At 56.6% G+C, this 12,704-nt stretch overlaps 1 protein-coding gene across 4 annotated transcripts in view; it reads right to left on the bottom strand.

The window, feature by feature from the left end:
* The window catches only part of TRPM2 (transient receptor potential cation channel subfamily M member 2), a 50,799-nt gene that overhangs the window by 19,911 nt on the left and 18,184 nt on the right, over positions 1-12,704 (bottom strand). For all 4 annotated transcript variants that reach the window (XM_036017493.1, XM_028505244.2, XM_036017492.1 and 1 more), the window contains 6 exons: positions 8,744-8,846; positions 5,338-5,459; positions 4,725-5,078; positions 2,423-2,560; positions 1,031-1,160; positions 653-798 (listed from right to left, as the gene is read on the bottom strand). In XM_036017493.1, coding sequence (XP_035873386.1) covers positions 653-798; positions 1,031-1,160; positions 2,423-2,560; positions 4,725-5,078; positions 5,338-5,459; positions 8,744-8,846 — 993 coding nt within the window. The remainder of the gene's footprint in view (positions 1-652; positions 799-1,030; positions 1,161-2,422; positions 2,561-4,724; positions 5,079-5,337; positions 5,460-8,743; positions 8,847-12,704) is intronic.

Genomic DNA, 12,704 nt, shown 5'->3' with positions numbered 1-12,704 from the left:
TAAGTGGGCAGAGGCGGGGCCTGTACCTGGGCTTCTGGCTCCAGGGCTCCTCCTCCCTGGCTCCCACCAGCGGGCCCCTCTGAGCACTGGGTGTGCGTGTGTGGGTGGGGTGGCGACAGGACTCCCCCCACCGCGTGCCCAGGCCCCCGCACAGCACGGCACATGATGCTGCTCCAGAGACACGGTGACGGCACGAGGCCATGCTCAAGGGAACGCCGGTGTTCTGAGGGCGCCGAATGCCAGGCCTCCGGCATTCACGGAGGAGCTCCCTGCTCTCGGCGCTCCGCCCTCTGCCGCGTGTCCCTCCTGAGGCCTCAGGTCGGGGCACTGACACCCCAGCTCCTGGGGCCTCCAGGGCTCCCAAGTGGGAACACCCCATGTGGAGGTGACCGATGGCCTTCACAACCCACCCCCCGCTCTCAGCCAGCATCAGTTTCCTCTTCTGTTACAGGGAGTCACGGGAGGAAGGAGGGTCTGCGGGGTCTGCGGGGTCTGCGGCACGTGACCAGTGGGCCAGGCACCGTCCCTGGGTCCCCGAGGGACCTGAGGCACGTGCATGTGGATGCCCTCCATGTGAGTGGGGGCTGCGTCCCCCCCACCCCCAACAGCACCATGGGCAGCTGTTTCTGGGAGCAGGCCCTCAGGAGGTCACCTGGATGCCCCCGTGGGAGACGAACTTCATGTCCTTGGCCTCCAGGGCCAGCTGCAGGCAGGTGGTCTTCCCCCAGGCCTCCGACACGCGGATGAGCAGTTTCTGCGCTCTCTCCTCGTCCTTCCGGTAGCACTCGGTGAAGACCCCTGATGGAGGGGGTCTGTGTCACAGCAGCAGGGTCGCCACCACCACCAGGGGGACACTGTCAGAGAGCGAACCCCTCAGGGGGCAGGGCCTGGGCAGGAATGGGGTTGAGATTGGGACGAGGACCGCAAGGTGACACAGAGTGACACTGAGGGGCCGAGACCTGGGACGAGGGCCCCAGGGTGACACACAGAGCCGGGCGTGGCCGCAGGCCACGGGCCCCGGAGAGCTCACCGATGGCCCTGTGCTCAAACTGGTCGGCGAGCACCAGCATCTCCTCGGAGCTGTCCGTGTCCTCCTCCTCCTTGGAGAGCTCCTTGAGGATCTTGCTGCAGGCCAAGGCCGCGGCAATGCAGTCCTGGCTCTGGAGCCCGGGGAACCACAGTGAGGACCTGCACGTCCGCCCTGGGGACCCCACACACACTGCCAAAGTGCGGTGAAGGCAGAGGCCCCAGGACAGCATGGGCCGCTGGCTGTAACTTGCTGTGGCTCCTGATGATACGGACCACTTGTGCCATCCAAGTGGATGCATTAGCCCTTCTGGGGCCCAGGCTCCTGCACTGGCCAGCGGGAGCAGTCTGCTTGCCAGGAGGCCTGCTTGCCCACCCAGAACACGGACGGGACACAGCGTTGCTAGCACAGTCCTGCCAGCACAAGGACCAGAGCTCCCGGGGCATCTGGTCAACCCCAGGTGTGGGGCTGCAGGTCAGAGAGCAGCCAATGGGGAAAAACAGGGCCAGACCTATGCAAGTCTCTGCCTGGGGTCAGGGGTCCCTGCCTCAGTGGCACCGCAAGTCCCGGGCACCAGAAGGGGACTAAGAAAATCTCAAGGAAGGCTCTCCAAGCAAAGCCCGGAAGTGCTGAGCCTAAAAGCAGCACCGGCCCAGCACGAGCGGCCCGTGTCAGAGCCCAGAAGTCTGTGTTTGTCCTTGCATTCCCTGAGCCACACGGAGCACCCAAGGCCACAGGCCAGGCCCAGCCACTGACCCTCCTTGCACCCTGGGAGAGGGAGAACCTCCTGGAACCACCACCAATCTGCACTGCCAGTGACACTGGAGAGGAAGCCAGCTCCTTGAGAGCAATGTGGACATTGCAAGGCCCAAAAAGCAGGGGCTCACTGAGAAAAAAATATAAAATTTTACTTTCCCTTTAAGAGTACAATCAGCTCGAACCAGGCTCAGGGCAGGGGCATGGTGGCCCGCTCCCATCTAAGGAACAGAGGGTCTCCATTGAGATCCCCCATGGCCAATGGAGAGAGACCCAGCCCTGCCAGGTATGGAGCCTTCCCTGAAGTCTCTACTGGACAGGGCAGCCACAGCTCGTGTGCTGACCCCCAGAACCCACGTGGGCCACAGAGGATGGCTCCTCCTGGCCAGCCTTCTGGCTGGCCTCCTCCCTGCATAGAACTGCAGGAGTATGTGCAGCTCGCCTCTCAAAAAAGTATTTTCTTGCTTATAGCCAAGCCCTTTGTTCTCAACACTGAGTCCCTTCAGGTGTCGTGATGTCTGCCGCCCTCCCTCCATGGCCATGCGCCACCCCGCCTGCTGCTGGTTCTGGGCTCGCTGGCCAGGCTCACTGCTGGAGCCCTGTCACTGCTGGCCCACCCGCAGCCACGTGTCTGGTTACCTGAGCCCAGATGATTTCTGCCAGCTCCCGGCGGTTCTGGACAATGGCCCAAATGAGAAGATCGCGGACCGGGTCCATGGTGAAAGTGACGTGGCCCGATGAACGTTTGTAGAGGGATCGGAGACTCACTCCCTGCACCTGGTGAGCAGTGAACAGTCAGAGCCCCCGCCCAGGTCCCTGCTGGCATCAGATTCCCCATGGGGCCTGGGGGAAGGGAAGGGCCTGAGCACAGCCCAGCCCTTCACCTCTGTCCCTGAAGGGTGAGCCCTGCGACTTGCATTTGCAACCACACCCTAAATGGTTCTCCTGAACATGGGGGTTCTAACACCATCCTTCTGGGCACACAGAGAAACGTCCAGAAAGTGGGATACCAACCAACTCCTGCACTAACATTTGCAGATCCGGTCACACTCCAGACATCTCAAGATTCCCCAGTCTTATGGGATGGGAGCAAAGCCTTTTTGTACGAAGAGGCATTCTGACACAGAATCCGTGAACAGATGCATGGCTGTGAGCTCCTCAGAAACCTACACAGTTTCTCCCACAGAAAATGTCCTGCTGAACAGACACTGAAGGGCCACATGAATGGGAGGGCGCTGGGGCTGCAGACACACTCAGCCTACACGGTAACATAAGAACCCAGGGGTCCTGGACGACCAGTAAGGAAACACATACTCAGACAACCTGGAAGCAAATCTCGGAGGCAGAGAACACATTTCCCATCTCACACACAAAACTGCACTTTCTTTAAGTGGTTTTGAAAATTTCCTGAAGGCTTATCTGTATAAAAAATGAATTTATCTTCTTAAATTACAGTCACGGGTAAGTGTGAGCTTCCATTTCGGACCCTCTTTAAGTGCCTTCCAACTGGGCATCTGGAATCCACCAGAGGAGTTGAGAGGAGCGGAGTGTGGATGTAAAACTGAGCCACAACCCCGTCTCTCTCAGGGGCCGGGCACAGCTTGCCCGGGACAATGAACAAGTTTGAAAGCCTGAAAGAAGTAGGTCATCTTCTAGCAGGGGAAAAAAAAAAAAAAAAAAAAACCATGTGATCTTAGAACAGACAGAAAACCTAAACAAAGAAATCATCAGGAAAGAAGCTGAGAGAATTATCAGAGTTACTACCCAAAAAGGCACCGGGCCCCAATGGACTCACGGGGGAGTCTGCTGAGCTTGTAAGAAGCAGTGAATCCCAGCCACACAAACTGTTCCAGGGCAGAGAAAGAAGGAAGGCTTCTCAGTGGGTTTTACAAGACTGATGTAAAATTGGTGCCAGAACCTCACAAAGACCATCCCCAAAATAAAACTACAATCAAAGCCTTAAACAGTCTGATGCAAAAACACTAAACATACTGGCAACAGAATCCAGCATCGTATTAAACACATCTTACACGGCAATCAGGTTGAGGGTCAAAACAACAAGAAAAACATTTCACTACCAAGAAATCTATTAAAATAATTCTCCAAAACTACAGAGCAATTCAACTTCTCAAAGGGAAACCAACAAATCCAGCATTGAGATTTCACTTGTAAAACCTTAATGAATCAGGAGACGAACACTCCCTGATGCATATACCAGCATCGTGCTTAACACAGACGCCGTGGGATTCCCGTCCAGTAGGGATGAGACTAGAAGCACCCTCTCCCATGGCTGCAACACACACGCCGGGCGCCTCCCGCAGACATGGCTGGAATAACCTGACCCGACTACATGAAAACTAACTACACCTGTTGAGCAGGACTGGGGGTGCAAGGCACAGTGGGGGTCATCTTCCTTGTATAACCTTTTATAGCCCTCAAAATTTTCAGAAGGAGAGAATTATGCTGAATTATGTCCCTCCCCAAATGCACAGGTTGCAGCCCCAGCCCCCAGTGTGACTGGGTTTGGAGACGAGGTCTCTAAGGAGGCGGTTAAGAGTAAATGAGGTTGTATGCACAGGGCCCTGACCCGACAGGAAGACAGTCCTTCTAAGAAGAGGAAGCAGCACAGAGCCCTCTCTCCCTGCGTGGTGCAAGCAGAGGAAAGCCTGCCCTCCTGCAAGCCCGGAGGGAAAGCCTTCTTGAGACCATCCCCGCGGGCACCGTGGTCTCAGGCCTCCAGGCTCCAGCGCTGTGGAGAAGAAGCCCGCATCTGCTGGCCTTTGTTATGGTGGCTGAGCAGACGAAGGCAGGAAGTATATTTCTTTTCTAATAAAAATATAAACTACATTTTTTAGAAGACCCTAGGGATACAGCAGTGGCCGCCCACGCGGGCCACGCTGAGCGGGGGGGCCGGGGGGGGGGCCCTGTCACCAGCACGCACGTTGATCCTGATGTGGGGCACGGGCAGCAGGAGCCTCGGCCGGTCGCTGGAGCGGGGCCGGGGGTAGAGCGGCTGCGTGAAGTCGCCCAGCAGCTCCCGCAGCACCTGGGCCACGTGGTGCATCTGCACGGCGGGCACGGGGGGCACGTAGGCCGCGCGCTCGAGCTCCTCCGCCAGCACCTTCTGCAGCTTGCAGTGGAACAGGCAGGAGGGGTCCAGGTTCTTGTACAGGTACAGCAGGGTATCCCAGGTGACGAACTCCTTCAGCCGCAGCCCGTTCTCCAGGAAGAGCTTCACGAACTCGGGCTTGTTGGAGATGAGGGCGGCCGTCATCATGGGGTGCAGCTCTGAAGGCTGAGAGAGAGCACCATGGGGGGGCTGCACCACGCCACCGCCTCCCGGATCCTGGCCTCAGCACCCTTGCACAGGGAACACTGCTATCTCCACTTCAGCGAGGGGGAACCTTGCCAGCCCACCCTCCACCGAGGGAAGGGCTAGATTTCGACGGAGGCCATCCTGCAGGGCCCACCCTGCTCCTAGGGCACAACCTGCCTGGGCCCAGCACCCCCACCCCACCCCCACTGTCCTCCCAGGGAAGCCCCGTGAGCCACACCTTCCACTGCCGCTCGTCCGTGAAGATCTCACTCCGGGCGATGTCCACGCGATTCCACGCCACTGCCAGCTTCAGCTGGTGGTCCCAGTTCTCGTGGCCAAAGTGGTCGTGGCTCCGAGAGGCTGCGGGTAAGAATGGAGCATCCTGGGCTTCAACCTGCGGCTCCAGACTATTGCTGGTCCACATCTCTGCTGTCTATCAAAGCCAGAGGGGCGGGGCTTGTCCCCGGCCTCAGCCTCCCAGTGCTTTTCATTCAGTAAGTTCCGAGCTGACCTGCAAAGTCCTCCCCACACCCACGCCTTTATAAAAGCTTTTCCCTCCAGTGTTAGAATCAGGGGGTCTTGGTCACCATTCTGGCCCCTGCCCAGCCCCACCGCCTGGTCAAGCCCTAAGTTTAAAGAACACACAGTCTCCATCTCCAAAAGGCAGGCACTTCCACACGAACAGTCAGAAGTCCCGTTCCTTTCCCGTCTGCATTGCAGAGCCACCCACCCTGGCCCCCGCCCTGGGTCATCGGGACATGGGGACAAGTAGTTTGTCCAGCTTGTTTACGTTTGCTCTCTTGGCTTAACATTTTACAACCCAGGGAGCTGTTCGGGGAAGGGAAAAAAAAGAAGCCAGAACTCTGACCCTCACCTCGCCCCCCACACGAGGCTGACTGAGGGGGTCACAGACTGAGGCACGAGAGCTGAGCCCGCAGAGCTGCCACGAGGAACAGAGGAAATGTTTGCAAAGAATGTGAGCCATAAAGCAACAAACTGGCAAATTAAAATGCATTCAAGTTTAGGCCTCCTGCTCTTCACAAACACCTGGACAAAAATGTAAAAGCAGACCATGAGCGAGGGGGAAGATAACCCAGCACCGATATCTGACGAAGGATTGGTACCAGAATACATCAAAGCTCTTACAATGCAAAAATAAAAAGACAACCAAGGAAATACGGACAAATGATGGGAAAGACAGCCCACTGAGATGACATCCAAATGGCCACGGAGCCCAGGAAAAGGTGCTCACATCACTCTCTAGTCATCGGGGCCGCCACACTGAGACGCCACCTCCCACCCACCAGGAGGGCTGCCGCCTAAGACCGACGATCCCACAGCACGGGGAGGCTGCACAGAGGCACGGCAGAGCACTCTTTCTGCAAGATGGTTTGCCAGTTTCTTGTAAACATGCACGCACCCTAAAGAGTCAGTCATTCCGCTCCTGGAGGCGGACCCAAGAGAAATGAAAACAAATGCCATGTTCTGCCAGGTATGATGTGCACCCGTGGTTTTGTGTACATTATACATGGGATCATTGCACCCATTATTATACCCGTGGCATGTGATCATTATACCCACGTACAATGCACATCCTTACTTTTCCCTCAAAAATTTGGGCAAAGAAATACTGCACGTTATACACAGCAAAATACAGTAGCTGTGTAACAGCCCCAAGCTGGAGGCCACCACACTGTCCATCAATGGGGGAATGGACAACAGACTCCCACGCATGACAGAGTTCCACGCGGCAGCACAGAGGAACCGGGTTCTGACACCCGTGACAACACGGGAGAACCTCAAAACCACAGCACTGAGCAGGAGCAGCGAGACACGGAGGGACATGGACGCCCGGTTCCGTCTCCGTGAAGCTCGGGAACGGGGCTCTGACCTGCAGTAGCAGAGAGCGGGTCCCCCCGGGGCGGGGTGGAGGGGGGTTGGTGGCAAAGGGGCAGGAGGGAGCTGTCTGGGTTGAGGTGGGGACATGGGGGTCCACACCTGGTAGAGCCCATCAAGCAATAAACTCAGAATGGGGGGTTACCGCATATAAACTGTGCGTCAATGAAGTCGATTTTTAAAAAGGGCTGTCGCTGAAAAACCCTACACGCATTTCCATAGCCACGTGTATTTTCACGCACACCTGGCCCCAGAAGCCCACCCCCTTGCCCAAGGCAACTAGTCACAACCGTTTACACTGTATTTGCTTCCAGAAATAAGCTCTGTCTCTGTGCCCCCGTGGCTCTCCTGATCTCTCCTCTTCCCGCCCCGCACACACGGAGGTGCTCCCCACGCTGTCCTGCACCACACAGAGCTACGCCAGGACCGTCTTGCTAAACCCCTCCCTGAGGTCAATGGAATTCTATAGCACACATGTCTTAAAGGCACAGCTCGATGGCTCTGTGCCTTTACTGCCGTCTGCACCTGCATATCCCTCACCGAGACCCAGACATCACAGCCCCAGGGCTTGCTCACGCCCCTGCCACACAGCACCTGCCCAGAAGGGACCGCCCTCATGGCATCAGCTTTGCTGCCTCTGAACATCGTCACAGCAGACTGAGGACAGAGGGCCTCCTCAGCCTTGCGGTCCATCTTGGGCCACAAGTAGGGTCCTTCCTCTCCCAGCGCTGTGCACTGATGGTCAGACTCAGGGTCCCCCAAGGGCCCTTTGTCACAGCCTTGGAGGCCACGGTAGCCTTGGATTTCCCTAGACATGAGCTCCCTGGTGACCCTCTTGTTGGTCCTTTGTCCACTTCAGAGAAGGAGGCAGAGAAGAGGCAGACCTCCCGCTGCCCGCCTGTGATGGGGGCACCCTGAGACCCCTGCTCTACCAGACAGTCACGCGGTGAGTCATGGTTCCTCGCTGCCCCCACCAAAAGGGTTCACCTACTGCCGCCCAGAGAGAGCGGCTCTGACTCTGCTGGACCCGCCCTTCCCGGCTCCTCTCTCTTCCAGCAAGAATCTTCCTAGACAAAGGCCTTTACACGGGAGTCTCTAGTCTCAGCTTTAACCATCTCATGGGGTGGGCGAGGGTTTACGGGCCATCTTCAGCCCTTCTGTCAATGAGAGGGGCGAGGGGCAGGAGCACAGAAGTGAAGGTCATGTTTGCCATCCCATCATGGAAGCTCCCCGCTCTGCATCAGGGTCCGCCTGGGGGCCGCGTCCCCAGCACAGCCAGGGGGTGGCCAGTGCAAAGGACAGGGAAGTGCTGGCCTCCCCCGCAGCAGAAAAGAGGAAAGAGGAAGTGTGGGCTCAGGAAGGGCGGCCGGAGGGCAGAGGCCAGACCCAGGAGGCGGCCCAGGGCTCCACGGTTCACAGGGACCCCCTGGGTTGGTGCTCTACCAAGGGGGCGACTGGGAGGTAGGCATGGGGCTGAGGATGCGGAGTCAGGAGGGAGTTCCAAGGTCCTTCCTTTTTACTCTGTGAGGAACTATGCTGATCAGGAAGGGGTGCAGTATTGGAGACCACACTCCGGTTTCAGGTAAAGAGACAAGGTGACAGGGATGCCTGTATCCCAGCATCGGCAGTGGGCGCCCCTGCCAGCCAGCCACCCTCGACCACTGTGTCCGACTGACTAGAACTCGGGCCCCCCCACCAGCACCCTTGTTCTGGCTTCTCCCCTGGTCCCCAGGTTGCCCGACCCTCACCTTTCAGCAGGGCCTGCAGGATGGCCACGTCCACGTCCTGCTGGCCGTCCTTGCCCTCCCGGAAGATGGTCAGCAGCTGCCGCCTCCGGACAATGTCTTGGATCTGCAACAAGCATTCCCCAAGTGGGCCCAGGGACCAGCGGCCTCTGGCCTCCTCCAAGGGCACTCGGAGAGGCGAGGCCCTGGACACGGAGCCGGAGCCCTGGGCACGAGTCCTGCCCGCCCGTGTGGCCAGGGCCTCGCCTCGACTCCCACACCCTGGACAGTGGAGGTGGAGAAGCCGAAGGACCAAGTACGCGATGTTTGCCGGCGGTCTGTGGTTAGAAAACGCAGCCCCAGTGTGGGGACTGTCCACCTTGCCCGTGGGGGGTGTCTGCTGAATGCCCAGTGCTGCTTAATGTGACTTCTCCCCCCGGTCCTCCCGCCCGGGCCCTGCCATTCCTCACCCTACCTGCCTGCCCACCTGTCTACCTATCCATCCACCCACGCATCCATCCAATCATCCACTCACCTACCTATCCATGAATCCACCTGTCTGCCCAGCCTACCTATCTACCAACTCACCTGCCATACTACCTAGCAACCCACCTACCTGTCTACATAGATATCCCATATACATACATATACACACACACACACACACACACACACCCCTACCAACTCCACCCATCCACTCACCTATGTACCTATCATCTAACTATCACCCGTCTGCCTGTCTGTCTATTACATCGTTTCCTGCCTGCTACCAGTTGCTGCCCCCATAACCCCTTCACCCTGAGGCCAGGGTACAAGTCCCATGGGTCCCCTATGGCTCCCAAAGCTTCAGACGCCTCCCTTCAGCCTCCAGACCAGCCACACGCAGCCTCCCCTGCCTTCCCCCTCCACCCCCAACCTGTTGCTCCGGCTCCCATACAGGCCACTCCCCATCCCAAACACCTCACCCCCACCCCTCAGACCCCACCGTTCCCCATCCCCCAGGGTGCAGCTTTCTCGCCAATTCCAACATAACCCTGATCTCCCAGCCCCACCCGTCTTCCAGCCAAAATGCCTCCTGAACTTAACCCAGCCTTTGGCTCCCAGGACAGACACCATTCTTGGAGTGTGCATGTGCGGATGAAAACGCAGCCCTTTGCATAAACGTCCTTGTCCCATCCTCTGAGTTTCAGTGTCACTGTCCCTGCTGGGCAGACAAAAGAGCTGTGCCGAGAGAGGGCGAGTGTGTCCCCGGCACATGGCTATTTGGTGCTGGCTGAGAGCCCCTCAAGAGAGACCCCCGTGGCTGGTGTCCACGTGCATCAGCTGCAGCACCTGAGGGGAAAGGCCACCCGCCCCCTGCACCCGCCGCCCCGGCAGCGCAGGCCCATGCTCTGGGGTTTGCTGCACAAATCACCAGAGTAACAAGAAGGGGCCATCCTCTTGGCACGGCCAAGACAGCTCTGCGTCAGCCCCATTTTCAGGGGCTCGACTCAGCAACGGACAGGGGACTAGAACAGGCGCCTTGCGACAACAGTGGATTAGATCCCATTCAAGAGTCATCTGAATAGGACTTCCGGCCAAGATGGAGGCATAGGGAGACATACGGTGCCTCCCTGCACAACCAAGATAGGGACAACAATTTAGAAACAGAATAACAACCAGAACTGACAGAAAATTGAAGTGTATGGAAGTCAGACAACCAAGGAGTTAAAATAGACACGTTCATCCCGACCGGTAGGAGGGGCGGAGTCGGCAGCTGGGCGGAGAGGGGTTGCATAAGGCATCCCAGGTGCGCAAGACCTCAGCGGGCGGATCCTGGGCGCACAGGTGGCAGCTGGCAGACCCCAGCCAAGGGGTGGCAACCAGCAGACCCAGTGAGGTGGCGGTTGTGAAGTGAGGCACCGAGCACAACCCATGGTCCCAGTGCTGGGAAACAGAGCCTCAGGGCACTGATTGAAAACACGTGTGGGGGTTGAGGCACAGGGAGAGACTCCCAGCCTCACAGGAGAGATCACTGGAGAGACCCATAGCGTCCTAGAACGTGCACAAGCCCACCCACACGGGAATCAGCACCAGAAGGGCCCAGTTTGCTTAGGGGAAGTGGCATAAGAAACTGAGGTCCAACAAAGAGCGGAGCAAGCGCCATTGTCCCCTCTCGGACCCCGCCCCCACAAACAGCGTCACAACCCAGAGACTGCATTGCCGTGCCCTGGTGAACACCTAAGGCTCCGCCCCTCATATGTAACAGGCGTGACCAGACCCCCCCCCAAAAAAAAGATGGTTCAAACACAAGAACAAATGACAGTGCCAGAACCAATACTTTCAAGTGACCGAGAGACAGCCAGCCTATCAGATGCACAGTTCAAAGCACTGGTGATCAGGATGCTCATAGAATTGGTTGATTTTGGTCACAAATTAGATGAACAAATGAAGGCTACAATAAGTGAAATGAAGAAAAATGCACAGGGAACCAATAGTGATGGAATGAAAGCTGAGCCTCACATCAATGGAGTGGACCAAAAGGAAGAAAAAAGCATACAACCAGAAAAGAATGAAGAAATAAGAATTCAAAAAAAATGAGGAGAGGTTTAGGAACTTCCAGGACATCTTTAAACATTCCAACATCCGAATCATAAGGGTGCCAGAAGGGGAAGAGGAAGAGCAACAAGTGGAAAACTTATTTGAACAAATAATAAAGGAGAACTTCCCCAATCTGGCAAAGGAAATAGGCTTCCAGGAAGTCCAGAAAGCTCAGAGAGTCCCAAAGAAGTTGGACCCAAGGAGGAACACACCAAGGCACATCATGATTACATTATCCAAGGTAAAAATGAAGGAGAGAATCCTAGAAGCAGCAAGAGATAAGGGGACAGTAACCTACAAAGAAGTTCCCATCAGACTGTCAGCTGATTTCTCAAAAGAGACCTTGCAGGCAAGAAGGGGCTGGAAAGAAGTATTCCAAGTCATGAAAGGCAAGGACCTACATCCCAGATTGCTCTATCCAGCAAAGCTTCCCTTTAGAATGGAAGGGCAGATAAAGTGCTTTTCAGATAAGGTCAAGTTGAAGGAGTTCATCATCACCAAGCCCTTATTATATGAAATGTTCAAGGGACTTATCTAAGAAAAAGAAGATAAAAGGCATGTACAGTAAAATGACAGCAAACTCATGATTATCAACAACCACACCTAAAACAAAAACAAAAACAAACTAAGCAAACAACTAGAACAGGAACAGAAACACAGAAATGGAGATCACATGGAGGGTTAGCAACAGGGCAGTGGGAGGAGGAGAGAGGGGGAAAAGTACAGAGAATAAGTAGCATAGATGGTAGGTAGAAAATAGACAGGGGGAGGGCAAGAATAGGATGGGAAATGTAGAAGCCAAAGAACTTATATGTATGACACATGAACATGAACTAAAGGGGGGGAATGTGGGTGGGAGGGGGTGTGCAGGGTGGAGGGGAATAAAGGGGGGAAATGGGGCAACTGTAATAGCATAATCAATAAAATATATTTTTAAAACAGAGTCCCCTGAATAACTTACAAACTAACCCAGGAAAGGCTCCAGGGCCCGCCGGCCATTCCCGGTGGCTCTGTGGGGACTGGGCTGACTTCCGTGTCTTCACACACTGACCTGACCACGCGGCAGAACGGTCTCGCGGAACGAGGTCACCCAGGACCACAAGAAGCACCGATAAGAACAGGCCCCTGAGCCGCCACGAACATCTAAGGGCGGGCCCCGCCCCCACCCACAGTGCGCTCCCGTCCTCGCCCCTCCAGCCCCCACCAGGGCCCCACCCCTTGGCCTCCCCCCAGCACAGCAGCAAGGCCTCGCCCCACACTCGGTGGCCTGCGAGGCGCCCCTGTGGTCTCTGGCTGGTGAGCGTGGACTGCCACGTGGCCTGAAATTAGACATTGCTGGGGCTGAGCCGCTCGGCTGACTCGCCCTGGAAAGGGCGTGCTGGGCACTGACCACTGAATTTCCAGG

The sequence above is a fragment of the Phyllostomus discolor genome, chromosome 2 (genome assembly GCF_004126475.2).
Source record: "Phyllostomus discolor isolate MPI-MPIP mPhyDis1 chromosome 2, mPhyDis1.pri.v3, whole genome shotgun sequence".
In the NCBI taxonomy this organism is placed as follows: domain Eukaryota; kingdom Metazoa; phylum Chordata; class Mammalia; order Chiroptera; family Phyllostomidae; genus Phyllostomus; species Phyllostomus discolor.
Note: the sequence above shows the minus strand (reverse complement) of the source record. Positions and strands in the feature narration are given on the sequence as shown.